Source organism: Rhincodon typus, chromosome 31, assembly GCF_021869965.1.
Source record: "Rhincodon typus isolate 14 chromosome 31, sRhiTyp1.1, whole genome shotgun sequence".
NCBI lineage: Eukaryota > Metazoa > Chordata > Chondrichthyes > Orectolobiformes > Rhincodontidae > Rhincodon > Rhincodon typus.
Window position 1 is genome coordinate 20,399,441 of NC_063362.1, and position 25,344 is coordinate 20,424,784.

At 41.1% G+C, this 25,344-nt stretch overlaps 1 protein-coding gene across 2 annotated transcripts; it reads left to right on the forward strand.

Annotated features, from left to right (window-relative positions):
- The first annotated feature begins 1,075 nt into the window (after positions 1-1,075).
- Positions 1,076-25,344, forward strand: otud3 (OTU deubiquitinase 3). Of its 2 annotated transcripts, none has more exons than XM_048615108.1 (9): positions 1,076-1,194; positions 1,908-2,141; positions 10,596-10,744; positions 13,121-13,233; positions 19,477-19,599; positions 20,139-20,285; positions 21,248-21,344; positions 21,979-22,157; positions 23,375-25,344. In XM_048615108.1, exons 2-9 carry the CDS (start codon positions 1,939-1,941, stop codon positions 23,549-23,551), a joined length of 1,188 nt encoding a protein of 395 aa, XP_048471065.1. In that variant the 5' UTR covers positions 1,076-1,194; positions 1,908-1,938; the 3' UTR covers positions 23,552-25,344. The 2 variants fall into 2 exon arrangements, with proteins under 2 accessions (XP_048471065.1, XP_048471066.1); XM_048615109.1 differs by lacking the exon at positions 1,076-1,194 and adding an exon at positions 1,276-1,568.

The following is a 25,344-nucleotide window of genomic DNA, read 5'->3' on the forward strand; positions in this document are numbered from 1 at the left end:
ATTTGACACTAATCCCATAAGGAGATGTTAGGACATATGAGTAAAAGGGGTAGATTTAACAAATATTTTCAAGGAGGAAACAGAGGTGGAAATGTGGATGAGAATTTTAAAATTGAAGTACAGAGGCAAAGGATGAATATGACCTTGCACAAGTGAAGATGCAGAAAGCAGAACTTAGATGAACTCAAGTTTATGAAGGCTGAAAGACAAAAAGTCAGCCAGGAGAGCACGGAAATTTTCAAGCCTGGAGGTAACAAGGGCACAGATATATATTAAATATATTTCTTTTAAAACTCACAGTTTTACCTTTCTTCTTATATAAGGTTGGTTTGCTGTGCGCACTTCTAACACCTCACATGCTCAAGTACCTTGGCTAATTAACAATGTCCTTCATGCTTTAAATTAGAAAATCTCAGCAGACTTTTCCGGCTGATATGGGGGACAGTGAAGTTCAATTTTATTATCACAGAATATTCACAATTGTCTCTTTTCAGCATGGATTACTCAAAATAATCAAGATTTTGACTTTTTTTCCCTCTTAACTAGCCGAAGGCAGTGCAGTTGAGTAGAGTGCCTTCTCTTCCCCAAAAATATATTTATCAAATTCTGCTGTGCCCAACCAGTCCTGAAGAAGGGTAAAACCCGAAACGTTGACTTCGCTTTTCCTCCAGATGCTGCTTGGCTTGCTGTGTTCTTCCAGCCTCCTGTTTGTCTAATTCAGCACATGCTGGGATGAAACCAAGATCTCTTTGAGTCTGTATATTTTAGATCCACTCTGGCTAACATATTTAACAGCCACAATGAGGTAAAAGTAAGTAAAGAAATATTTCAAACCAAACTAGAAATCATATCTATTTGTACCAAGAGCCAGAGAAACCTACTGTAATTTTATAGGCATAAATGTCGCTGCATGGAGACAGTTAATATTTAAATGGTTGAAACCCAAAACTTTCCCCTTGTAAAGGATGAGCACCAAATAAGAAATAGATTTACCCACGAGGCAATATAAAATCACAAATTAGTTTAAAAGACTGCTGCCAATTGAGAAATAGACTGGGACGGATTTGGATTGTAATTAAAACAGAATGAAATAAAAGAGATTGGGATTGAATTAGGATAAAAATGGATTATGATCGGGACAGGCTGCGATTACATAGTGGATTCGTGCTGAAGGAGACAAGATTAAGGACTGAGGCAAGTTAAAGCTGTTTTTTTGTTTGGGGGCAGTTTAACTCCAGCAAAGGTTGAGATTGAGAATGGGATTAAAGGTCCTGGTTGGAGTAGGTTCCAGAACAGATTGATGGCTAGTTGAGTGGTTTGCTGAAGTTAGTCCCGGCGCTGCGGATACTGGGGGGTTGGAAGCCAAAGGCCACGGTTTCGCTGCTGCCGGGTTTTTTGGGAGGAAGCTTCACGCCGTAAGAGCGTGTGGGCGCCGGCAGCTTCAGGCCCCTGGGACCCGCCTCCCCAGCCCTGGCGCTAGTCACCTCCGGCGGGTGGTGCCGGCACGCAAGCCCGAGGCTTCAGACTTGGCTCTAGGCCCTACTTGAAAAGAATAAAACCGGCAGCGGGTACGTTTTGTTGCGTCAAAGGATATCACAATGTACCAGGACTGAGCTCAGCTTGTCCGACTTCACTCTATCACATCATGTAGTATAGTTGTTCAGCTTACCGTCAGCGCTCAATAAATATCTTCTATTTTCTCCTTTTCTCTCTTTTGCTGCTTCAGAACTTGGGGTTTTCTCCTTCACTTCGAGGGCAAGGCCAGAGTGCCCTTGGCTCTGGTTTCTTGTTTTCTTGCCTTCTTGCCCTCCACCCCAAGCCTTGCATCTTCTTCTCCAGTTGGATCCTGTCACTGTGGTGACACTCTGCCCTATGCCTATCTGATGATCCTGGTTCGCCCTCTGCAGCTTCCATGTGGTCCTAGCCGGCTTCTGAGCCATGTCCAAGAAGCAAGCGGTCAAAACCAGGACTAACAAGAAACTGGATTTGGAGCGGAAAAGAGACGAGAAGGCGGTGAGACGAGCCCTGGCTAAAGAGAGGAAGAACAGGCCCCAGGAGGGCTCAGAGGATGAAGAGTTTTTGAGCTTTGCCAACCAACTGCTGGCCATGGGACTCAAACTCAGGGAAGTTCCTGGTGATGGGTAAGAAACATGTTATTCACACAGTCATTGCCTAATGATTCTGCAGCATGAGACAGTTTTAATATTTTAAGATAAAACCTGTTGGTGATTGATGCTATACAATGTTTTGATTCTGTCATTAGTGTAATACATAACTTTGAATTTCCTTCTTCTAAAGAGTGGAGGAATTAAATTTTGTTTTTCATATGGCATCCTGCTCAGCAGATACCTCATGTTGAGCTGTAATTCTGCTTTTTCGCTAAAACTGCCAGAGAGTAAATTGGTCACCAGTGTTGCTGTGTGTGGAGACCATAATTATTCAGCAGTGAGGGATTGTCAGGTTTGAGGTTTAAAAACCCAGCTGCTACTGATGTCATTTGCAAATTCCATCATGGTGAAAAATCAGATCTAACTTTGTTTAACACGCTCAACTTGAATTGAAAATTCTTTGCTTCAAACCTGACGTTGGTGTGTATGCCCAAGCATTTGTTACAAATTTTATGTAGCATATAGACTAAGCGATCTTGCAGTCAGATACTTTCTGCCTTGTAATCTTCCCTCAAGCTGAAGTTATGGCCTTTACATTCTGATAAAGGATTACTGGATACGAAATGTTAACTCTGGCTTTCATGCCACGTTTTCTGCCAGATGTGCTGAGTTTCTCCAGCACTTTGTTTTTGTTTCATGGTTTCTATTCCTGGTTTCAGAAAAAATGTCTACTTTAAAAATGGTGTCCGGGTTATGAAATATTGAATGTACTGTTAGTTGGATGGACAGATTTCTATATATATTTTGGTGAACTTTAGGATTTGCATTTCATATTTTGATTTTCCTGAGCTAATAAATTGAACTATGCATTATCAGTTGAAAACTTCGCGTGCTCAGATTTAATTTCTCTGCCTTCCATTTTAGCTGACTAGTTAATCTGTTAATAATAGTAGAGAGAAGAGCTTGAAATTACAACTAGCAGCTTTGACTTCTGATTGTTCAGTGCATTTTTGTGATATGCCTTGGATTTAAACAAAGTGTTTAGATGCCTCTTTGAAATAGAACGTTGAGAATTTCCCACGCAGATCACATGGTGTAACTCCAAAACTGTAGTCACCTCAGATCAACGCTTTTTGAAAGTAAACATAAGTGTGGCTGAAGGGCTGTCTTTTTTCCTCGTGTCCTTGCCTGAAGTAGCTCTTAACAGATTCACCTCAGAGAGGCACTGGAGAAAGTTGCAAAACAACGATTTATGAGAATGGTATCAGAACTGAGAGCTCGTGCTTGTCCAAAAAAATTCAACCTGGCTCCTCCTCAGAAAAAGACATGGCTGGAGGAAGATAGGAAAGAGCTCTTAAAGGATATGAAAGGTTAGCTATAGAGTGCACGTGTCCACTTGCAGACAAGACTAGATCCTGGATGGTAAATGTAAGATAGTTCCTAATAATTCCAACAGAGAATTCAGGAAAATCTTTGGTAGAGCAAATCAGGGCAGGACTTATACACTTGATGGTAAGGTCCTGGGTAGTGTTGCCGAACAAAGAGACCTTGGGGTGCTGGTTAATGGTTCCTGAAAGTGGAGTTGCAGGTAGGCAAGGTAGTGAAGAAGGCATTTGGTACACTTGCCTTTGTTGGTCAGTACGCTGAGAAGAGGAGTTGGGAGGCCACGTGGCTGTACAAGACATTCGTTAGGCCACTTCCAGAATACTGCGTTCAATTCTGGTCTCCCTGCAATGGGAAAGATGCTATAAAACTTAAAAAGGTTCAGAGAAGATTTACAATCATGTTGGAGGGTTTGAGCTGTAGGGAGAGGCTGAATAGGCTGGGTCTACTCTTCCCTGGAGTGTCAGAAGCTGAGGGATTACCTTTATAGAAGGTTATAAAATTATGAGGGCCATGGATAGTGTGAATAGCCAAGATCTTTTCCCCAAGGTAGGGGAGTCTAAAACTAGAGGGCATAGGTTTAAGATGAGAGGAGAGAAATTTTAAAAAGGACCTGAGTAGTAACTTTTTCATGCAGAGGGCAGTGCGTATATGGAACGAGCTGCCCGAGGAGGTGGTGGAGGCTGGTACAATGACAACATTTAAAAGGCATCTGGATAGTATACAAACAGGAATGGTTTAGAGGGATATGGGCCAAATGCTGGCAAATAGGACTAGATTAATTTAGGATATCTGATCAACATGGACAAGTTGGAGTGAAGGGTCTGTTTTTGTGCTGTGCAACTCTGACATACATTAAGAACCAAATACAGAAAAAGATGGAGAAGATGCAGCAGGTCTAACCACATCTTTTAGGAGAGAAATAATTAACGTTTTGAATCTGATATGAAAGCGGTTGGAGAATGGTCTTTATACTTTTTGACCGGCAGAGGAGGGGCAAGGAGATCAGATGGTGGGAAGACTTGGTGCAAAAGACAAAGGGCTTATTAATTGAGGTGACAAAGAAATAGATGTAAATAAGGTGTGAAAGTGAATCTTTGGCTGAGAGTAAAGTAAATAAGAGCTGTGGGAGAAGAACAATGTAAGCAAAATGGAGGACTGATGTAGTCAGGCTGTGAAGTTGTGGAATTCAATTTTCAGTTCTAGAAGCTGTAAAGTGCCTACGGAGAAAAAGTGTTTCTTGAGTTTGCAATGCGCTTTGTTCAAATGTTGCAGCAGGCCCAGGATCAAAATGCTAGCATGAGGAATTTATGCTAGCATGAGGTTTATTGAATTGGCAGGCAACTGCAAGATCAGGGCTATTCCTACATACAGGAGAGGTGTTCTGCAATTCAGTCACTCAGTTTGCGTTTGGTCGTGCTAGTGTAAAGGAAACTGTGTTGTGAGCAGTGAACAAAATAAAGTAGATTGAACAAAGTACAAGTAAAATGCTGCTTCACCTGGAAGTTGTTTTTGGGGCCTTGGACAATAAGGAGGGAGAGGTGAATGCGCAAGTGTCAAACCTTTTGTGATTGCATGAGTATCTGCTATGGGGCTGTGAGGGAGTGATAGAGGAGTGGACCAGGCTGTCACAGAGGAATAGTTCCTGCAGAATGCTGACAGTAAAGGGCAGGAGAAGATGTGTTTGGTGACCTCCTGCTGGCGGCCAACAAAATGGCAGCGGTGATTCTTTGAGTGCAGAGTCTAATATGGTGGAAAGTAAGGACAAGGTAAACCCTGTCATTGTTCTGGGAAGGAGAGGAAAGGGTGAGGGTAGAAGTGTGGGAAATGGGTCAGCCATGGCTGAGGACCCTGTCAACCACTAGTCAGGGGAAGAGTCCTCAGATGAGGAGAAAGGAGGTCATGTTGGAGGCACCCCTAGTGGAAGGTGTCATCAGCAGGATAGATGTGTCAGTCATGGAGAAACTGGAAGGAATGAATAATATTCTTTATAGAAAGTCTAAGTGGAAGTATAGTCAATGGAACTGTGGGAATTGGTGAGCTTGTAATGGCTGGTGGTAGACAGCCTGTAAACAGAAGACGGGGAAGAGTTAGACGTTGACCAGAAGATGAGAGAAGAAGCAAAATTGGAAGCAAAACTGACAAATGTTTCCAGTTCCTTTGAGAGCCAGAAGCAGTACCGATGATGTAGTTGATGTACTAGGGAAAGAGATGTGGGGTGGGGGCCTGAGTAGAACTGGAACAGTAAATGTTCCACAGACCCCACAAAGAGGCAGGCATAGCTGGACTCATGTGGGTACCCATAGCCATACCCTTGTCTTGGAGAAAGTGTGAGGAGTTAAAGGAGAAGTTGTTCAAAGTGAAAATGAGCTCTGTCAAAGGAGGGTAGAGATGGATGGATTGTCATTCCAAGGAAAAAGCAGAGAGCCTTCAGACCGTCCTGGTGGTGGATGGACATGTGGAGGGATTGCACATCTGTGGTGAAGTGGGCGTAGCTAGGACCAGAAAACTGGAAACTGTGTAAAATGTAAAGCATCAAATGAATCATGAATGTAAGTGTGGAGGGACTGAAAAAGGGGAAAAATAGAGTCATGGTAGAAGAAGTAAGTTCAGTGGGGCAGGGACAGGCTGAAACAATGGGTCTGGCAAGGCAGTCCCACTTGTGATTTTGGAAGGAGGTAGAAGTGGGATGTGCAGGGTGGGTTGGAGGTCTATGACATGGAATGCTGTGGATGGGAGACTTCCAGAGGAGATGAGGTCAGTGACAATCCTGGAAATAACTGTCTGATGTTCAGTGGTGGGGACATAATCCTGGCAGTGCTGAGAACAACCATCTGAGACTTGGTGCTCAGCTGCTGTAAGGTAGAGGTCAGCATACCAGATGATGACCTAATTGCCAGGTTCAATAATGAATTCAGGGGTGGACCTGAGAGAACAAGTTGCAGCAAGTTCAGAAGGTGACAACTTGGAGTGTGTGAGGGGTGCAGAAAATTAGGGCAGCTGATGTCAATTGACAGTTCTCCATGAAGAGATCAAGTGCTTGTAAAAGACACTGAGGGAGGGGCCCAAGGGGAGGGAGAGTGGAGATGGCTGAAAAGTCTTTCTGGCCGGGAGAGGAGTCTTGTCCAAAGAAGTGGATATGGAGGCAAAGAAGATGAAAAAAAAGAGTTCGCCATTGTGTCATGTGCAAAATTCAATTCATTGAGGTGGGGGCGTAACGGGATAAAACTAAGTCCTTTGCTGAGCACATTGTTCAGCATCAGGGAAGGGAAGATCAGAGGGTATAGTGAATGCATAGCAAGAGGTGGGAGTAGATGAAGAGATGGAGTCAGGGAAGGGAAAATGAGGAAGGATCCAGGAGGATGTTGGTACCCTTGAGTATTTGGAGCTTGCGTTCCTTAACACTTGAAAGGAAGAGACAATGTTCGTTAAAGCAAAATACCGCGGATGCTGGAAATCTGAAATGAACACAGAAAATGCTGGAGAAACTCAGCAAGTCTGGCAGCATCTATGGTGAGAGAAACAGGGCTAATATTTCAAGTCTGATATGACTATTCAGAACTGAAAGTTTCTTGTTGAAGTGCTGTCTGAGCTACATTTCCTACTAAACATGCAGTGATAATCTCACCTTTGGACAATTTGCAGTTTTGATCTTGAATGTGGAGTGATGTAAGCATGGACATCCAAGGGTGTGATGAAGCTTAATTATTCTGGAGTAAAGGTGTGGTATAAAGCCATCTAATAGCATTTTGTCTGAAAGTTCTGACTGTACAGAATGAAGCATGTGTGTGTTGCTATTCCCTTGAAAGAGGGTTTGAAATTTTTTAAGAAGTTTCTTCGGTTGAAATTGTAGGGTTTGGAATTGTATCAAATGAGCCACAACATTCTGTAGAAATACTTGATGTGAGATTTAGAAACTTGCTCAAATCCAAATAAACCAAATGTAAGCCCACTGTTCCCAACAAGTGTCACATTTGTGTCCATTTTTGTCAGGACTACACTTTTATAAAGCACCTTGAGGCATTTATTTACTTAAAAGACGTTAGACAAATGTCAGATTCCAAATATGGAATTTCTCCGTACTTCATACAGAATAGATTGATGCTATGAATACCATGCATGTATAACAGAGAAAACATATCTTTTGAAGAATGCAGCACATCTTGAACGTTTTAGTGATAAGGTGGTGACACTTTATTCTCACAGTTCAAGGTCATTGTATCCTCTTGATGTACTATGTCCTCTACAAAATTTAATTTTTATGGTTAGCCTCTAGATTTTGAAGCGTAGAATTTCAGAACAAAGAATCATTCGGTCCATAATTCTTCATCTGGATTGCCTTGCACTTTTCCTCTTATTTCCCACCTTTATTTTGAATAATTATTAGAAAGTTAAAAGAGAAATGGCAGATGCACTTTCAAGGGAAATGCAAGAATAATATGTTTGCAGTGGGAAGTTAGATGTGGATTTTGTTCTAAATTAGATGGAATTGAATTGTTGGAACAAGTGAAGGATCTGGTGGTCTTGGTGGACAGGCCACTAAATCTATCAGCTCAATGTTTCCAACCTGTTAAATAATCAAGTTATGCATTATGCCACAAGAGGTGTGACATAGAAGACCATAAGATGAAGAAACAGAAGTAGGCCAGGGTAGTAGAATCTGCTCCACTATTTGAGATTATGGCTGAAGTGAAAATTCTCAACCTCCCCTTTCTGCCTTATCCCCATAATCCTTGATTCTCTTTATTGATTAAAAATCTGTTGACCTCCGGCTTGAATATACTTATCGATCCATCCTCCAACAGTCGTATGCAGTAAGGAATTCCACAGATTAACTATCTATGGACAAAAAAATCTCTGGTCTTAAATGGCAACCCCTTAGTCTGAGATTGTGTCTCTGGTCCTAGATCTCCCACAACAGGAAACAACCTCTCTGCATCTACCCTGTGAAGCCCCCTCATAATCTTTTATGTATTAATGTCTTCTTTCATTCTTTTGGACTCAAACTACCTAACCTTGCCTTGGAAGGAAATTCCACACCACCCAGAACCAACTGTGTGGACCTTCTCTTGACTATCCCCAATGCCAGCAAATCTCTCCTTAGATGAGGAGACCAAAACTGTTCACAGTATTTCAGATATGGTCTAACTAGTGCCTTGAATAGTTTTAGCATGACCTCCCTATTTTATTCTTCATTCCCTTTGAAATATTACACATACAGATTCAGGGGTGTCACGATTATAATGAGGTCAGCCAGATGCACCACACAAAATTGGAGTCTCCTGGTTGGGGCTGTTAATCTGGTCCAGTCAGGGAGCCCTGGCTGACAGATAAGAGCAGGCCGTGGGGCTCCAATTATGCCTGTCTCTTTTTGGGATGCAGGAACTTTTGTGTCCCAGTCCTACTCTGACCCCCATCCACAACTCTTTCTCCAGTACCATCGATGATATCATCGGTGCTGCTTCCCTCTCTCATTGGAATTGTAAAATTTTACCATTTTAACTTGTAATTTCCATCACCTTCACCTGGTCTATCTCTGATTCTTCCCTTCCCTTACTTGACCATTTGTTTCAGTTTTTGGAGATAGGTTGATATACACTACAAACTCACCAACTCCCACAGTTACCTTAACTATACATTCTTGCACTCTGCTTCCTGTAAGGACGCCTTCTCTGTCTCTACCACATCTGTTCTGATGATGCCACCTTTCGCAGGGATGGCCTCAGAAATGTCCACCTTTTTCTTTCCCAACCAAGGATTCCTTTCTGCTGTGTTCAACCCATCTCCCACACTTCTGCCCTCACTCTTTCCCTTCCCTCCCACAACATTGATAGGATCCCTCCGGTCATCACTTGCCATGCCACGAGCCTTCACATCCAAAGGATTATAAGTCGCCATTTCCATCACCTCCAACAGGATACCACAACCAGACACACGTTCCCCTCCCCTCCCTTGTCAGCATTGCGCAGGGACTGTTCCCTCCAGGACACTCTAGTACACTCCTCCTCCATTCCCAACACCTTCTCACACTCCCATGGCACCTCTCCGTGCAATTGCAGAAGGTGTAGCACCAACCCATTTACCTTCTCCCTCCTCCTCATCCAAGGCCCCAGGTGAAGCAGTGATTGCTCTGTACTTCATTCAATCTAGTCTATTATACTTGCTGCTCACAATGTGGCCTCCTGTACACTGGGGAGATGAAACACAGGCTGGGTGACCGCTTTGCAGAACACCTATGCTCTGTCTGTGAAAATCGAGTTCCCTGTTGCCTGTGACTTCAACACACCACTGCGTTCACAGCCAACACATCTGTCGCTGGCCTGCTGCAGTGTTCCAGCAAGCCTTCGTGCAGGCTCGAAGAACAACAATGCATTTTCTGCTTGGTGAGCCCTGCAGCCTCTGGGACACATCAAGTTCATTAACTTTACAGCCTGATTGCAAACCTCTTTTCTGCAACCCCACCCCACCCACAGTTCGGCTTCAGTATAAATACGAGTGTTTCAGGCGACCTCTGATGGAGAATCATGGGATTCGAAATGTTAACTCTGCTTTCTTCCTACAGATGCTGCCAGACCTGCTGAGTTTGTCCAGAAATTTCTATTTTTGCTTAAGCTAATATGTGGAACAGATTGTCAGTATGAGTTGTGAAGAAAAAAATTATGATGAGTTTCAAGGGGAAAGACTGGTTTTGTCAAAACAAGAGAGTTCTGTGTTATTTAAAATGCACAAAGAAAAGATTGTAAATTATTGGTCTGTGGGCCAAAGGTCATTTCAACCAGAAACTGCTCTATCACTTGTTTATGTAGCTTTCAAAATATAACAATGAAGTGTGTTGTGCACCATGGAATATTGTGCTCATCCCTTTTGCTACAGTTAGATTGCATGCTGAATTACTTTGACGGTGAAACTTTGACATTATTTAGCAATGGCTCAATCCATGACTGCCTAATGATTGAAATCCTTCAGGAACTTGGACAGCCTATACTTGTGCTTGTGAGGCTACCATCCTATGAAATCTCTTGACCCTGAAGTTGCTGATTTTTGCTTACTTTGTTTATAATTTAGAGTGGCTTCAACAAAATGTCTACTTTTTTTTTTGTTAAGGAATTGTCTCTTTCGTGCTCTCGGAGATCAGCTAGAAGGTCACTCTCGAAACCACCTAAAACACCGGAGGGAAACAGTGGACTTCATGATAAAACATCGTCAAGATTTTGAACCATTTGTTGAGGACGATGTCCCTTTTGATCGATATGGTGAGTCTTAATGTGATTGTCTCATTAACCCAAAGTATGAGCAAAAAAAGAGAGGTGATAGCAGAAGATTAACATTTGCCAAAGTTGTGGTATGGATGTGTTGCACGTGCTGTGCTATCAACATTACTCTGGTTCATACTCATTGTTAGCCTGGCGGTCCTACACCAGCTTCCTTCACCTGAGGTTATCAATAGACTTGGCTAGTTAGTCTAACATCTGTCATAGGGAAATTGCTAGAATTCATTATCAAGGAGGCTATAGCAGAAGGACATTTATAATGGGGTCAGGAAATATCAGACGTTTTTTTTATTTGCAAGGGAAATTGTGTTTACCTATTAGAGTTGTTTGTGGAAGTAACAAGCAAGGTGGTTAAGGAGGAACCTGCAGATCTGGTGCACTTGGATTTCCAAAGGCATTTGAAGATGGATGGTGCAGGCGGGTAATCTGTTGGCGTGGATAAAGGTTTTGTTAGTTAACATGAAGCACAGACGAGGAATAAATGGGTCTTTTTTAGGTTGGGGAAATTGCGACTGATGGAATGCTACAGACATCAGTGGAGAGGCACGAACAATTTGCAATCCATATCAAAGACATGGATGAAGGGACCAAAGGGGAGTCGATGGCCTAGTGATATTATCGCTGGACTGTTAACCTAGAGATCCAAATGATGTCTTGGGGACCTGGGTTTGAATCCTGCTATGGCAGATGTTGGAATTTGAATTCAATAAATATCTGGAATTAAGAGTCTAATGATGACTGTGAATCCATTGTCGATTGTTGGAAAAACCCATCTGGTTGACTAATGTCCTTTAGAGAAGGAAACTGCAATCCTTACCTGGTCTGGCCTACATGTGACTCCAGATCCATAGCAATGTGGTTGACTCTTACTGCCCTCTGGGCAATAAATGCTGCCTAGCCAGTGATGCCTGCATCTAGTGAATGAATAAAGAAAAAAAACAATGTATGGTAGCTAAATTTGCTGATGATTCCAATATAGGTAGGAGTGTAAATTGTCAGGAGGAACTGAAGAGTCTGCAATGGTAATAGGTAGTTTAAGCGAGTGGGCAAACATTTGGCAGATGGTATAATGTGGGAAAATGTAAATTCATCCCATTTAGCAATGTATTATTTGAACAGAAGGAAATTCACAGAACTCGGAGGTACAGAGAGATCTGGGTACTCTGATAACATGAATCACAAAAAAGGTTAGTATGCAGGTACAGCAAGTGATTAGGAAGACAAATAGAATATTTTGGCTCTTGCAAGAGGTTTGGGATATAAAAGGGCATTGGTGAGAGCACATCTGCTGTATTGCATACAATTTTAGTCTCCTTTATTTGAAAAAAAATTAAACTCCCATTATAAGTAGTTCAGGATCATCTTATGAAAGAAGTTTGAACAATTTGGGTCTGTACCCATTGGAGTTTAGAATAATGAGAGGTGATCTTATTAAAGCATGTAAGATCCTTAGGGGACTTGAAAGACTGAATACTGGGCAGATGTTCCTCATTCTGGAGAATTAGGGAACACAGCTTCAAAATAAGAGTTCTCCCTTTCAATATGGAAGTGAGGAGATTGCTTTCTTTCAGAAGGCCATTAATTTGTGGAATTTTGTTCCACAGAAAGCAATAGCATGGCTGTTGAATTTATTCAAGACTGACTTAAACAGATTTTTGATTTAAACCAAGGCTTTCTCTGCCATCTCAGATAGCACCCATGACTGCAGTGAAGCAGGGCAGGGAATTCTCCTGGTGTAAGGGAGTTTTTTTTTTGTTTTAACCGCATCATCGGTATTTATGTACAAATTGATTGCTGTATTTCTTTGTTTATAACAGTGAGGACATTTCAAGAGTATTTTATTGACCATGATGCACTTTGGAATAACCTGATGTTGCTATGTGATTCTGAAAACTGCACTGTTTGCTGGGGTGTCCAACTGTTTCTAGCAACATCTTTTGCGTGCAGTTGTGCTTAATAAGGTAGTAATTGCTGCAGCAAATGCTACCTCCTGGTACACTTCATGATCTTTCACCTATAGTCAACAGCATTTGCACTTATTTAGTGCCTTTTAAAAAGATGTCCCAAAGCCTGATGGTGGTGATAGGCAGATAAACAAGCAGCCAGAGTACAGGCATATGGAGAGATTTAATTAGAGGGATGCAAATTTTAAATTTTGAGGTGCTGGGGAATCGGCACTAATTGCAGATCGGTGAGGACTGATGTGATAGGTAACAGTGAAGATTGGTGTGAAATATACTGGTTCCTGTACCAACAAATCTCTAAACTGACACTGTTGAGACCACAGTATTAACTTACTTCAGATGGGGATAACATTTGCTGTATATTATGACTATTGCTTTCATATCTAATTTTCAGTTGCGAATCTGGAAAAGCCGGGCACATTTGTTGGCAATGATGTGATTGTCGCCTTCGCAAGGAACAACCAAGTGAATATTGTGATTCACCAGCTTAACGCCCCACTTTGGCAGGTAACATACAGTGCTGTGTAACAAATCACACTGAAGTGCCAAGCTAATATACGGTTTTTAGAGGATGTTGCATTGGAGACTCTAATTTCTCAATACCTTTGCTGGGAGTGATTTGCACAGAACATTTTCACATCACATTCTCTACTCGGCTTCCATCTTCAGTATTCTGCAGCATGCTTGTGGTATTCTATTAAAGACCTCAAATAAATATACAGAGTCAGAGTCCTATAGTATGGAGACAGGCCCTTTGGCTCAAACTAGTCCATGCCAATCAAAATGTCGATCCGCACTAACCCCATTTCCCTTCACACGGCTCATATCCTTCTAAACCTTTCCTATCCGTGTATTTGTCCAAATGCCTTTTAAATGTTGTTAATGTACCCACCTCAACTGCTTCTGCTGGCAACTCATTCCATGTGCATACCACCTTCTGTGTGCCCCTCAGGTTCCCATTTATTCTTTCCCCGCTTACCTTAAACTGATGCCCTGTAGTCCTCAATTCCCCAACCCTTCGAAAAAGACTAAGTGCGTTCACTTATCCATGCCTCTCATGATCTTATACACTCCTATAAGATCACCCCTCAGTCTGGTACACTCTAAAGAAAAAAGTCCTAGCTTGTCCAACCTTTCCCTATAACTCAGTCTCTTGATTCCTGGCAACATCCTTGTAAATTTCTTCTGCAGTCTTTCCAGTTTAATAATATCCTACCTATAGCAAGGTGACCAAAACTGAACACAGTACTCCAAATACAGCCTCACCAATGTCCCGCACAACTGCATCCTAACTTCCCAACTTCTATACTCGATGCCCTGACTGATAAAAGCCAGTGTGCCAAAAGCCACCTTCACTGCCCTGTTTACCTGTGACTCCACTTTCAGAGAACCGTGCACCTGAACTCCAAGGTCCCTCTGTTCCACTACACTCCTTAAGGCCCTCTCATTCACCATGAAACTCTTACCTGGATTTGACTTTCCAAAACGCTACACCTCACACTTATCTATATTAAACTCCACTTGCCATTTCTCAGCACACTTCCACAGCTAATCAACATCCTGTTGCAATTTTTGATAAGCTTCCTCACTGTCCACGATACCGCCTATTTTAGTGTCATCTGCAAATTTACTAATCATGTCTTGTACATTCTCATCCAAATCATTGATATAGGTAACAGCAAAGAGCCCAGCACTGATCCCTGAGGCACGCCACTAGTCACAGGCCTCCAGTCAGACAAGCATCCTTCTAACTATTACCCTTTGCTTTCTATCATCAAGCCGATTGTGTATCCAATTTGCCAGCTCTCCCTGGATTCCATGTGATCTAACCTTCCAGAACAGTCTACCATGTGAAACCTTATCGTAGGCCTTACTGAAATCCATGTAAACTACGTCTACAGCCCAGCCATCATCAATCTTCCTGGCCACTTCATCAAAGAACTCTGACAAATTTATGAGGCATGATCTCCCATGCACAAAGCCATGCTGATTACTCCTAATCAAACCCTGTCTTTCCAAATGCATGTATATATTATCCCACAGAATCTTCTCAAGTAACTTACCTACCACAAATGTTAGGCTTACTGGTTTTTCTTTGCAGCCCTTCTTGAACAATGTTAGCCACCTCACCCGTGGCTAACGATTATGCAAATATATCAGCGAGGGCCCCTGCAATTTCTTCTCTTGCAGGGTTCTCAGATATACCTGGTCAGGACCAGGAGATTTATCCACCTTCATACATTCTAATACGTCCATCACCACCTCTACTGTGATATGGACTGTCCCCAGGATATCGCCACTAACTTCCCCAAGTTCCTAAGTCTTCATGTCTTTCTCTACAGTAAACACAAGAGAAATATTCATTGAGGACCTTTCCCATCTCCTGCGGTTCCACACATACATGTCCACTTTGGTCTTTGAGGAGCCCTATTTTTCTCTCTAGTTGTTATTTTTCCTTTAATATACTTAAAGAATCTCTTTGGATTCACCCCAATGTTCTCCGCCAAAGCTATCTCGTGTCCCCATTTCACCTTCCTGATTTCCTCCTTCAGTAAACTCTTGTATCCCCAATATACGTCCAGAGATTCCCTTGATCCCAGCTGCCTGTACCTGAATCATGCCTCCTTTTTTCTGGTCAAAACCTCAATATCTCTTGTCATCCAGAGTTCCCTACTCCTGCCAACCTTGCCCTTCACCCTCAGAGGAACATATAGACCTTGAACTCTAGCTATCGCACTTTTAAAGGCCTCCCAATTGCCAGAGGTCCCTTTGCCTCCAAACAAACTACTCCAATTGACCCTTGCAAGCTCTTGTCTAATTCCATCAAAATTTGCCTTGCCCCAATTTAGAACTTGTGGATCAGTTTTGTCCCCCAGTATGACCATTTTAAAATTAATAGAACTATGGTCTCTGGTCCCAAAGTGCTCCCCACTGTCACCTCAGTCACCTGTCCTGCCCTATTTCCCAAGAGTAAGTTGAGTTTTGCCCCTTCCAGAACTTTCCTGAACACCCTAACAAATTCCAGTCTATCTAAGCCCTCAACACCATGGCAGCCCCAGTATATGTTAGGAAAATTAAAATCCCCTACTAATGACAACGCTATTGCTCCTCCAAGTCTCCCTGCATATTTGCTCCTCTAATTCCCATTCACTGTTTGGGGGGCCTATAGTACAACCCTAATAACGTCACAATCCCTTCGTATTTCCATCCACAAAACCTCAGTGGATGATCCCCCTCAGTTATTTCATCTGACTTCTGCTGTAATATTCCCCTTAATCAAATGCGACACCACCTCCCCTCTTGCCTCCACCTCTTTTCCACCTAAAGTTCCTGTACCCTGGTATATTAAGCTGCCAGTCCTGCCTCTCCCTTAGCCTGTTTCTGTAATGGCTATAATATCCCAGCCCCATGTACCTATCCACGCCCTGAGTTCACCGGCCTTACCTGTCAGCCGTCTTGCATTGAAATAGATGCAATTTAATCCATTAGGCATTCCTTGCACCCTACCATGTTCCAGCCTGACCTGTCTCTTCAACTTGCTATTTCTGATTTCTGTATCTCCTTCAGCCTCGCACTTTCCTCCCTGTTGTTGAGGATCTCACCCCCTTGCTAATCTAGTTTAAACCATTTCTTGTAGCACTAGCAAATCTGCCCACTAGGATATTGGTAGCCCTCCAGTTCAGATGCAACCCGTCCATCTTGAACAGTATAATGGTGGAATTCTGATGCAGAGTTTTAGATTTGCATCATGCATGTGGTTTGGTGTTTTCATATGATGTCCAGCCAGCAATGTTTCTGAAAGCTCATTATTACAAAATGTGACATTGTCAATTGACAGAGCCCGTGTGTCAGATGTTTATTGTCACATACTGGGGTGTAGCCATTTGATGGATGATTATTTTGCATCTGTTTTGTTGTTTTTGTGGTACCACTACCTTGGCTAAGAACTACTATTTACTAAAATTGCAATCCTTACATCTGGTTCTAAACTGCTGGTGACTCACAGGTATTTCTCATAAGCTGATTCCATACAAATCAAACTTGCCATGTCAAATTAAATTAACAGATTAATCATCCATCATGAACAATCAGGCAGCTCTTGCCTCTTGTGACATAACAACAAATCTAACTTCAAGGAGATGCAATCCCTTTGCCGTCCCAAGGTTCAGCAATTGCAAATACAGTAGAGTGAGCTTGGACAGTGAAGTAGGTGATTGCTGATGACACAAACTTTAAAATAGAGGAATTAAGATAGAGCAGGATCACAGCCCCATTCTCTTCTTATTTAATCAGGATTAGAGGGCACAAGGAATTAAATAAACAACTGATACATTTATACTTTTTGCAACTTACTGAAAGTAAATTAAATGAAACCAACTTTTCTGGGCTTTTTCCACTACCACATCCTAGAAGCAACAACAAACCTGCAAATCTGGAGGTGGGGTATTGGAAAGGGTATTATAATGGGCTAGGAGAGAAAAAATGTGAAGGTTTGGTGGAAATGTCTGTGCTATCCCATTTCTGCTGACATTCAGTGTCTGGCCTTGTGTGTTAAAGGATTGGGGAGTTACATGGATTCGTCACTTATGCTAATAGCAAAGAATTAGCACTTTCAGAGAAAGAAGAAAGGTTTAGCCAGAAGAAGTGAATGTGTGGCCAACATAAATCAAGCATTTACATGGAAGCTTGTGAAAAAGTACTTCTATGAAGCTAGGACTTCAGTGTCCGTCAACAAGAAATTTTTTGAGATTTGGTTTCTGTTCCTGGCCTATTGTTAACAGAAAATCGTAACTGTAAAACAAACCATACATCTCATGACTGTAAGCCTTCTATTCTGATGTATCTCTTTCCCCTACACCGCAAGGCCGTGGACCAGAAAGCAATTGAAGCAATTTATCGTTAATGTTTTTTTCAATTAATTCGTATGATGTGTGCATTTCTGGCCAGGCCAGCATCTATTGCTGCGTCCTGATAATCCTCGAAGGTGGAGTGAGCAGCCTTTTGAATTGCTGAAGTCCATCAGGTGCAGATGCACTGAGTGTTAGGGATTGAGTTCCTGCATTTTGACCCAGCGACAATGAAGGAACAGCGATATCTTTCCAAATCGGGAAGGTGTATGACTCGGAAGTGATCTTGCAAGCGGTGGGTGTTTCCAAGCACCTGCTGCCCTTGTGGTAGAAGTTGTGGGTTTGGAAGGTGATGTCTAAGGAACTTTGGTGATTTGTTGCAGTGCATTTTGTAGATCGTACACACTACTGCCACAGTGTGGCAGTAATGTGTTATAACATGCATTCATAAAGAATGAATGATTAATTTTTGTAACCAGACTCTCTCTCTCATGTTTACTTCTTGCAGTAAACTGCATTATTGGTGATTTTTAAAGTTTTTTTTTCCAGTGGTGGTTGTGCTGAAGAAGAGGAAAGATGTTAATCAATGCACAGTAGTGGAAAATATTCCTGCTTTGGGCATTCCATGTCAGTCTCCAGCACTTCAGGTCAAGGGAACACCAGATAGGACAGTGTGCTGCATTACTTACTCAGCCATTGGATGTATTTTCATGTCGACCAGGGATGATAGAGTCTTATCTACTTAACCAGTAGAGGTTGGGATTGGTTAGCTCAGTTGGCTGGACCACTGATTTGTGATACAGACTAACGTCAACAGCATGGGTTCAATTCCCACACCAGCTGAGGTTACCTTGAAGGTCCTTCCCTTCTCAACCTGCTCTGTTCCAGCCCCTTGTTTGGTCACTTTATGGTGATCCTTGGGTTAGACTCGCTACCAGTTGTCTCTATTGTGAGAAGAGCCTCTCATGTAGGACATGAGGTCCTCTCAGTCTGTAATGACTTTACTTACCAGTACAAGTGATGGTCCAGACGCTGCCGTAAATGGTCTAGGATTAACTTCAGAAACTGGGCCCCTGATTGTTTCGGATAATGTGGTGTAACTTGTTGCAAATTAGGGGAAACAATAGAATAATAGTCAAGTGACTAGCTGACAGGAGACCCAAGTTTGTGCCCTGCGGATGTGGATGCAACTCCCACATTTGCGGCTGGTAGCGTGTAAATTCAATTAATTCATAAAAATATGTAATTGTAAGCTAGTCTCAGTCATGATGATGATTTTCATTAAAACTCATCTGATTCACTGATGTCCTTTTTAGCAAGGGAAATCTGCTGTCCTTATCTACTCTGGCCCACATGTGACTCCTGGCCCATAGCAATATGACCGAGTCTGATCTGCCCTCAAATGGCCTCGCAAGTCACCCGTACAAGAGGGCAATTGAGATTGGGCAACAGATTCTGGCCTTGCCAGCGACAACCACATTCTATGAAAGTTTTTAAAGAAATCCTAAGCAGTCATCAAGAGGTACTAGACTGCTTTTACACAAGATTTCTGTGCAGCTGGCATTTGAAGTCTACATTTTCAGGTTCTGCAATATTCACATGGAGTAAATACCTAGGGCACTATCATTATAAGTTAAATGTGGCCTCTGTGTGTATGTGTTCTAGGTCACTCTTTGTCTTTAGTTCACTTGCACTGTTTTCATTGAATCTGATTGTGAGAAAAGGTTTCCTCTGTTTATAATTCCATTATACAAAACAAAAATCATGTGAAGAATATGCACAATGTAATGGAAATCTTATTCTGGCATATCAAATATCTCCTTTGTGATCATTATACAAATAACACACTTCTAAATAATTATTAGAACAGTAATGGTTAATCAATTTTTTTTTAATTCTGCAGGTTTTTGGAACCCGCAAGAGTAATGCTATAGAGCTGCACATTGCCTACAGATATGGGGAGCACTATGACAGTGTACGCATGCTCCATGATAATTCAGAAGCACCTGCAAACCTAAAGACAGAGGTTGGTGGACAAATGTGACTGTGTGCCATTTAACCCTTTTGAACACTTCCCCTTTATTTGGTTCATATCTTTTCCATGGGAAACATGCAATGTTAACACTGAGTAGTTAAATTCATTGGAAGTATCTGTAATCTGCATTCCAGTTCTTAGTCGGGAGGAAGAGACTGATTTGGATGTCAATAAGTTGCTTAGGAAACATTTTTGTATGAGTTTGCTTGTAAACTAACTTGCAAAGTCTTGCAGACATGGAGGTTTAATTCTTCTAATGTTGACTAGTTATGTTCAGAGAATCTGAACACAGTTCAGGATGAGGAGAGGCAAAGCATTGTTCTGATTTTTAACTTCAGTCTACTGTGAATTACAAGGCTAACTGAGAGTTCTAAAGAAATTTTGAGGCAACGTGCTGGAGGCCTGCTTCTCATTTTGCAGTGTTTTTTTTTTGTGTGGTGCGTGGTATTAATGTAGCACTTTTTATACAGCGAAAAGATTGGCACATCACCAGATCCACAGGAATTCATGTTTAATTATGACTCTCTCAGATGCTCATTAAAGATGAAGGAAAGAAGAAAGATCGAAACAAAATGAGTCCTTACCAGATGGAAGATATACGGGATTTTGAAAGGGAAGTGACCAAGACTGATTTGGACGATGCAATTCAGAAAGTACGCAATGCAACGGGGTGCATGGTAAGTAAGTGAAAATGGATTGGCCAGACTATTTTCAGCAAGCCTTACCTAATCTTGCAGTAAAGCCCATGAAGTAGGATTCCATCTGCTGGGATCAGGCTCTGTACTTACTAATTTGTATTCTTTCACGGGATGTAGGCATCATTGCCAGGCCAGGATTTATTGCCCATTGAGAAGATGCTCGTGAGTTATCTTCTTGACCTGCTGCAGTTTATGTGCTATAGATACATCTACAGTGCTGTTAGAAAGTGAGATCCAGAATTTTGATGCAACTACAGTGAATTAACAATATCAAGTGAAATCTTTCTTAATTAATTGTAAAGATGTAGTATCTATCTACTCAAATAATTTTTGATTTCTAACAGATTTGTAGTTTTCTATAAAACTGTTGTAATGGTGTCAGCTGTGTGACTTCACCTGACAAACCAGCAGTGCACTAAAAACTTGTGATTTCAAATAAACCTGTTGGATTATAATCTGGTGTCGTGTGACTTCTGACTTTGTCCATCCCAGTCCAACATTGGCACCTCCACACCATGGTTCTGTAATGAACCACCATAACTTGGATTGCTTGATCCAATGTTGTACTCAATTATACTGACCAGGAGTTTGTCGGTCAACTCAGCTGCAGTAATGTTGCTACAGTTGACCTTGATACTATTTGATTAGGGAGTGGGGGAGAATCTTCCAGGATTGGTGCTCCGTTCCATTCTTCGGAAACGTATACATACGTCTTCTGTGAGGACAAAATGGGTTTTCGTTGTGATAACAGCTGCAGTCAGACATCCAGTGTTTTCTTGCCTCATTAATGGCCAGAGGGTTGAGGTACAAGATGGTATGCAGTGCTCTTGGAGCCTTTATGTCAATGACAGTCAGTTCTCGAGAAAGATGACCCCAGAAAAATTGGGAAAGTGAAGAAGAGATTTTATTGTACAGTTAGTGTTCTCCTTGTTTTCCTGTAGGACACCGATGTGATTATTCAGAATCTGGAAGCTGAAAACTACAACATAGGGTCTGTAATATTTGCAATTTTGCAGACAGATGAACTGAAGAATAGCAGTGAGTTCCACACCTGAACATTTACATTTATTCTGTGTACAAGATTTTGTAAGTTCACTTCAACAAGAGAAGTTGAATTGCAGTGATTCTCTGACTGACATCTTATTTTTGTTATTGCTGTCTCTAAGACTTTCATTTTGGTATTCCAGATTCAATGTTGTTTTATACTGTAAACATCCAACTTGTCGAAGATTCTGAGCATAGCATTTGCTGCAGAAGTTTAGGCTTCCATTCATAGCATTAAATATATTTCTGAATTGTACTTAGGTGTGCAGTTTGGTTTATACAAGTTTCCAGACTGGTCCTAGTTTATATTTCCTTAAATAGTCCCAGAAAATAGCCTAGCTCCAGCCAAATAAAGATTACACCTTGTAAGAGAAGAGATTTGACAAGTTGCAATGGATGTAGCCTTCCCTGTTAGTCTAAGTAAATCGATTGTTCGGTAGAACAGAATCATATTTATTTGGGAGATCTTTAAAACATAATATAGGTCCAGAATATCACATCTTTTACATGATGCAGTTGAGATTCAGTCATTCTGTGTATTCACTGAAGCAGAACTGCTGTCTGTTGAATGATCTAGTTTCTGGCCTGAATGTGCATCATATTTAATTTCATTTTATTTTTGATTTAGATAGTGATGAAGATTCCAACAAAACCAGTTCTAATTGCAGCCCTCAGAACATGTCACCCCTGTGGATGGAGAATGGAACTGGTAACAGGATTTTTGGAAATCACACTGTCAACGCTGAAGAGTTTGAAAACAACAGGTGGCCTAATGACATAGAAGAAAACAAAAGGACCAAAAATAAGGTGTGTAAGGTCCATGTTAGATAGTATGATTAGGACAGATGAAAAGAGAGAGATCTACAAAGTGATCTGTGTCTACAGTGTAAGCACCTGAATGAATGGCTCCTTTATGTGATTCTGTGACTTGTGCCCTCCAGGTTCTCAGTGACTTGGACTCCTCCATGTTATAATGCAGAGTGGATTTTGCAGCACTGTAGAGACAGTGACATATGGGTAACTGTCCACTCCTAAGTCTTTCAGTTCATGGTTTGCAACATCATTTCTGGCTAGCATTCGTAGAATCCCTACAACGTGGAAGCAGGCCATTCAGCCCATTGAGTCCACACCAACCCTCCGAAGAGCATCCCACCCAGACCCACCACCCCCACTGTAACCCTGCATTTTCCACGGCTAATTCACTTAGCCTGTATATCCCTGGTCAATTTAGCACAGACAGTACACCTAACCTGCACATCTTTGGACTTTGAAACATTTATTTCCTAATGAATTCTAAAGAAACAATGGCAGAAAACCAAATCAACTTTTTGGGAGACAGTATTTACCTGCCAACACAGCCTTCAAATTTAATATGGCTATAAAAGATGTGCAGTAAGAAAGTGGAAATAGTGTAACTTTGTGTACATCTTTTTTCGCCTGTCTGTCCTGAAAACATTGATTCCTTACTGAATTTCAGTTCCCCAAGCAAAGAGTGTTCTCCCACACCCAAGTATTTTGCTCAAATGGCCAGTACTCAAGTTTTTCTCAACAATGAACTTTGGTAAGCTATTTGACTGCAAAGGGCATTCCCAAACTTGCCTTCCTTCGACTTCGAAATACTTACACTTCTAGTGTAGTCACTAGGTAATGGTTAATAAGAAGTAACACATACCTTCTGCATTCCTGAAGAAAGAAGAAGCAAATAATGGCAGCTAAACTGTTGCCCAGCTGAGATCAGTTTACTCAGCAAAGATGAGGGAGCAAACCTGGAAATTTTCTGATTTCAGATACTGGAGAAACTTGGGGCTACCAGGGAACTTCTAAAAGTACAACTTCAACATCATCTGTACTATTCTCTGAAGAAGCACTTAAGGAAATATTTTACTTAGTATAAAGATCATTCTTGAAATTCTCATTACAGAAAACAGTGAAATATTTACTAAGGATATTGGTTGTTAAAGTGGGTAGTATTTATCAATACAGCAACCTGATTTTGCTAGTCTGTTTGCATTTTAAAATTTTAGGTAACAAACAAGCAGCGAAAAGAACAGCAAAGGTTGGAAAAGAAGAAACGACAGGAGGAACGACACCGACAGAAGGTCCTAGAGAGCAAGAGCAATAATATGGAAGACAACGGGACCGATAGAGACTTTCAAGCACCAGTTACCCTAGTGAAAACATTTACAACTTTAAATATTTGATCTGTGGACAGCAGCCGGCAATCATCTGACATTGAATGGGTTTCATTAGTCTCCTGGGTGGGGGATAACAACATGGGAGATGGAGAGGTTATCTGATGCTGCTCTCGATTTAAGAAAATATTTGATTTCACATCTTTTTGAAGAACTTGTTTTGTTTGCAAACTTGCACATGGGCAAACAGGAAGAAATGGCCTAAAGGTGGAAGCAGTGGATTATTTGCATTTTACAAATGCAGTAAATCTTCAAAGAGTAACAAGTCAGAATTTAAATAAGCATTTGAAATGTATGTTTAGATGAATTAGCAGTAAATGGACTTACAGACAAGAAAGCTCTTTAATAATTGCAACATGGGTTAGAGGCTGGCTATAATATATATGTTTTAAGTTATCACATACTCCTAACACCTTCAATAATGATCATTACTGGAGGTGAAATATGAGGCCCTTTCTTTAGAAGCTGTATTATACACTGGCTTTTGCATATTGGACATTTCTAAAACCATCATTGGTATGGTGTACACGAGATGGTGTTTTCCTGTAGGCATCAGGAGGGGTAGGGCCATAAACACTTTTGGAAGTGAAGCTGTTCCTTTTTTTTTTAATCCTTGCCAGGACTTTATTTTTTAAGTAAAGAGTACAAATATGCTGCTAACCACCAAAAATGAAGGTTCCTTTCCATACAGAATGTGCTAACAACTTTATCTGAGTAGGCTCAATGGCTGTTAATCTAGTATAAAGCAAGTGGAAGAATTGCAACTTTTGATTAGCACCAGACGTTCCTATATCTAACTCATTAAAGCTTTGTCAGAGATATTTTTGGAGGTGACTTAAGTTAATTAATCTCCTGAATTTGTTTATTGAATTTCTACCTCTTGAGAATTTTCCTTGCTTGAAAGTAAGGAACCATTTGATTGTGGAAAGTGGTTCAGAATAGCCACTAAGTGTTTGAAACAGTAATTCTTACGGACAACAAAGTAAGACAGCTGGTCAGCCTATAATGCTTGTGTTTACTCTATTTTTCCTCTGTATATAAAATAATAAATATCTGTTCACCCCACTGAGAAACTAAGCTTATTAAACAATTTCTAAAAGTTTTATTTCTGTCACAATGATTTGGAATGAGTAAAACAACCTAAAAGTGGCCAGTTGTTATTTTCTTCAAACACAAACCAGTATGGATTGACAGTTGGCTTATATACCTCATTAGTGACTTATTTAATGTGTAACAGGTCAGAAATTGTTACTAAAAATCTATTCTTTTACAATTTTTTTTTTAAATTTTAAGTTGTGCATTTTGCATCAATGGTCACAGCATCCTGATTTGATCAGCCTGGTATCTCTGGTTGTTGGAGTTAGTGATTGAAATAGGATTCTGGGAGATATTCTGTTTTGAATGACCGTTCTATGGCTAACCAGTTGCTAAAACTGGGTATGATATGCTTTTGCCAATCCACCTACTGCTGTATGTTTATTAATGTCCTCAGGGCAGTGAAAAAAACTTAGTCGATGTGTGTCTCTACTCTCATGCTACTTGTCTGAATTTGATTGCCCTAGGGGCAATCAGAAGGGAATACATTCTGGCAAAATAAATCTTTGTTTACGGTTTTTCGAAGAAATTTAATCCCAAACATCCCAAATTTTAATTTTGCAGATGAAAAAAATTTGAATCAAAGGAATTTGTTTATTACAAGTTTTCATTCTAGTCTTTACAAAAGGTTATTGTTTTTAAATGTTAAAATTCACTTCTCTCAAAGCTACAAGAATGTTAAGACATAATAAATTTGGAACAAATTA

What these genes read in the sequence shown, in the direction of transcription:
- otud3 (XM_048615108.1), top strand. Translation starts at nt 1,939, where the DNA reads ATGTCCAAGAAGCAAGCGGTCAAAACCAGGACTAACAAGAAACTGGAT. An exon ending in AGGGAAGTTCCTGGTGATGG is followed by an intron (nt 2,142 to 10,595) that starts GTAAGAAACATG and finishes TTTTTTGTTAAG; the next exon opens with GAATTGTCTCTTTCGTGCTC. An exon ending in TTAACGCCCCACTTTGGCAG is followed by an intron (nt 13,234 to 19,476) that starts GTAACATACAGT and finishes TTAATTCTGCAG; the next exon opens with GTTTTTGGAACCCGCAAGAG.